We start from the raw sequence: 2,858 nt of genomic DNA, 5'->3' as shown, positions 1-2,858 counted from the left end.
AGGACATTTTTCAAATGAGTGAAGGACCTCTGTCATCGCAAACACGGAATAGTAGAGGCTGCTGACCTGAGGCTATAGTTTAATATACACACAAGCACAAACTAACACCCATCGCTTGCACACATAGAAATGCATTTTAAAGGGTTTTTTTTTGTGTGTGTGAAATTTGAGCAGTGCATATTGCAAAGAAAAGCAAATCATAGAAATGATGACAGGAATCATAGACAGTAATTTGAACATTTAATTTCAAAGGTTATAAAACAATGTAACAAATATACAAACAATATACATAGAGTCACGGATTTTATGCCAAAAGAGTAAATAAACACTTATTTGAACTGTGGAGTAAAATGTTTGGATGCTCTTGCATACCCCGCTTACATAGCAATGTAATACAGAGGTACTTGTGCATCTCCATTACGTAATGAGAAATGTAAGAAGTAGTGGTTGACCACTTCAAAATTTGTAGTGACGTGCTTGGCGATGACATTATTCTGTGTGTTCTAGAGTCAAACATTCTCTTACATGATTCATTCTCCAGATGATCATTATGCATTTATGCATATCTTTTAATTACCGCACTATAAGGTGCTTCAGAGTATTAGGCGCATCTTTAATGTATGGCCTTTTTTAAAACAGTTTTCATATCTAAGGTGCACCGCATTATTAGGCGCATAGAATAGAAGCCAGAATAGTGGCTGTGGTTGCATGATGCATCCACTAGATGGAGCTATGCTAAAAGAAATACAATACAATACAATTACAGTTTTATTTATATAGAGCTTTTACAACCGCTGCAGCTGTAATAAAGCGCTTGACAGAACATTTAAATTACTATGTCCAAGAAATCTGAATATTGATCCACATGTAAGGCATATTGGATTATAAGACGCACTGTCGGCTTTTCAGAAAATTGAAAGCTTTTAGGTGTGCCTTATAGTGTGGAAAATACGGTATATTGGACGAGAGCAAATTGTAATACTGAGTTGATTTAATCATCAGAAACAACCCCCCTGCCATCGTGAAAAAAAAAAAAAAAAAATCATCAAACTCTTCCCTGAGATCACTGAACTGTCCACTGGTGTCCATAGCAGTCACAAGTTCTGTTCCAGTCTGTCTGAGCCCGCAGAGAGGTTGTGCTCAAGTTCCTGCAAATAGTTCATCTGCCAGGGATGTCCCAATGCTCCACAAGAGTGTCTATATACCCCTGAGAGCAGGAGCCCCACATTCCGGGCTGATACCCCAACCCGTCACCCACCTGAGAGTACCGCAGAGGGCTAGGCGGATGGTCATGAGGGCTGCCACAGTGGCTGTGTGAGGCATAAAATTGTCCCTCCGTAGGATAACAAGGGTAGTGTGGTGAAGGGGGACACGAAGACACCCCGTTATCCATGTAGACGTGTGGCTCCGCAGACAGCCTGTGCATGTGTGGCCCCTCTTGAGGCTGCATCTGGTGAGAGATGGACTCATGCCAGGGAGCGAAACTCTGATGCTCCGGATGAGGGATGGTACCCCCGGTTGGCTCAAGTCGAGATGCTGCCATCGCTGTTGGCCCCGACAGTGACCTGTTACACTCCCGATGGGCGCAAGGCTTGCTGGGAGGGTGCGTGCTCAGGAATACAGAGAGAGCCGAAATGCGATTGATGGCCCTTTGCAGCGTGGCGATCTTTGAGAGCCGTTTGCCACTGAGGTCATGATTCAAAGCAACACGTAGAGCATTGAAGGCCTGGTTGTAATCCATGATACGTTTTCTCTCACGAACATTGGCTGCCACTCGTCGAGCTTTGGAGCGGACTGGCCTATTCCGTTTTTTGGTCTGGCCCTCCTCCGGGTCGCTTGGGCTGCTAGTTGAGCTCTCGCTGTCTTGAAATGACGTCTTTGGACTTGTTTGGTTCTTCTCTTGGCCAAGTGCGCTGAGGTCCAACTCTTCCTCTGAAAACTCAGACTCTGCAACGCTGCTGCAGCTCATTGTGTCATCCAAGCGGACAGTACTTGGAGGGATGAAAAATACAACTTGCAGTGAAAATCTCAATGCCGGACTACATTAGCAGATTGCTGCATGCGGGGCTGTCGGTGTTTGCTGCTGTGCCGACAGCCCTGGTGCTCTCTTCCCCTGACTCCTCTGGATGACTTGCGGTTACTTGTACTTCAACAAGACAGGTTGGCTTGCTTTTTAAAGCTCCCGTAGTCACATGGTACAGTCACCTGTGAGGAATGATCCACTCTCTCCCTCTCGCGGTTTACGAGTACCCTCCAGCCAAAATGGCACTGTCACCTCCTCCTCCTCTGACTCTCCCTCACATCCCTAACAAGTTTCAACACTTGTGCCTCAGAATGAAAAAACAAATCACACGACAAATATGGAAAATAAATCTAGATTTGAATTTGATTTGATGTAAAGGGGTGGCTACCCCAATGAATTGGTCTTCATTCATCCTAATGTCTTTCTTTTTGCAACCTTTTCTGGACTTTGCTGCATGCAGCTCATTCTTTTCTATAAATAGGAACCAAGCCATGATTTTCAATAAGTGACATATGAGTGACATATCACAAGGGGACAAATTGCGCAGTTATCCAAAGGTCCCTATCGTCAAAACATAGTTTTCCTTTTCTCGCTTGGAACCTTCTTCTCTACCGCAGGTTAGATTGGTCTTGCAATTAGACATCTCAAGAGCGATGATTTGACCTTCTCTCAGTCTCTCTCTCTCTCTCTCTCTCTCTGCACAGGTTTAAGGGGCCATGTAATTTAGAGTAACTTCCCTCGAAACCGTCCTCATAAATCAGGCTTGGGCAGCACCTCAGGACAAGAGCATTGCAAAGCCACAACTTCAAAGAGTGGGAGTGGGGGGGGGGGGGGG

General features: G+C 44.9%; 1 protein-coding gene across 1 annotated transcript; it reads right to left on the bottom strand.

Moving 5' to 3' along the window:
- Positions 1-446: 446 nt before the first annotated feature.
- Positions 447-2,115, bottom strand: bhlha9 (basic helix-loop-helix family, member a9). The gene has a single exon (XM_052046292.1). It carries the CDS (start codon positions 1,967-1,969, stop codon positions 1,160-1,162), a length of 810 nt encoding a protein of 269 aa, XP_051902252.1. The 5' UTR covers positions 1,970-2,115; the 3' UTR covers positions 447-1,159.
- Between the last annotated feature and the right edge of the window lie 743 nt (positions 2,116-2,858).

This window comes from Hippocampus zosterae, chromosome 16 (assembly GCF_025434085.1).
Source record: "Hippocampus zosterae strain Florida chromosome 16, ASM2543408v3, whole genome shotgun sequence".
Classification (NCBI taxonomy): domain Eukaryota; kingdom Metazoa; phylum Chordata; class Actinopteri; order Syngnathiformes; family Syngnathidae; genus Hippocampus; species Hippocampus zosterae.
Note: the sequence above shows the minus strand (reverse complement) of the source record. Positions and strands in the feature narration are given on the sequence as shown.

Coding starts and splice junctions, on each gene's coding strand:
- bhlha9 (XM_052046292.1), bottom strand. CDS start 1,969: ATGAGCTGCAGCAGCGTTGCAGAGTCTGAGTTTTCAGAGGAAGAGTTG.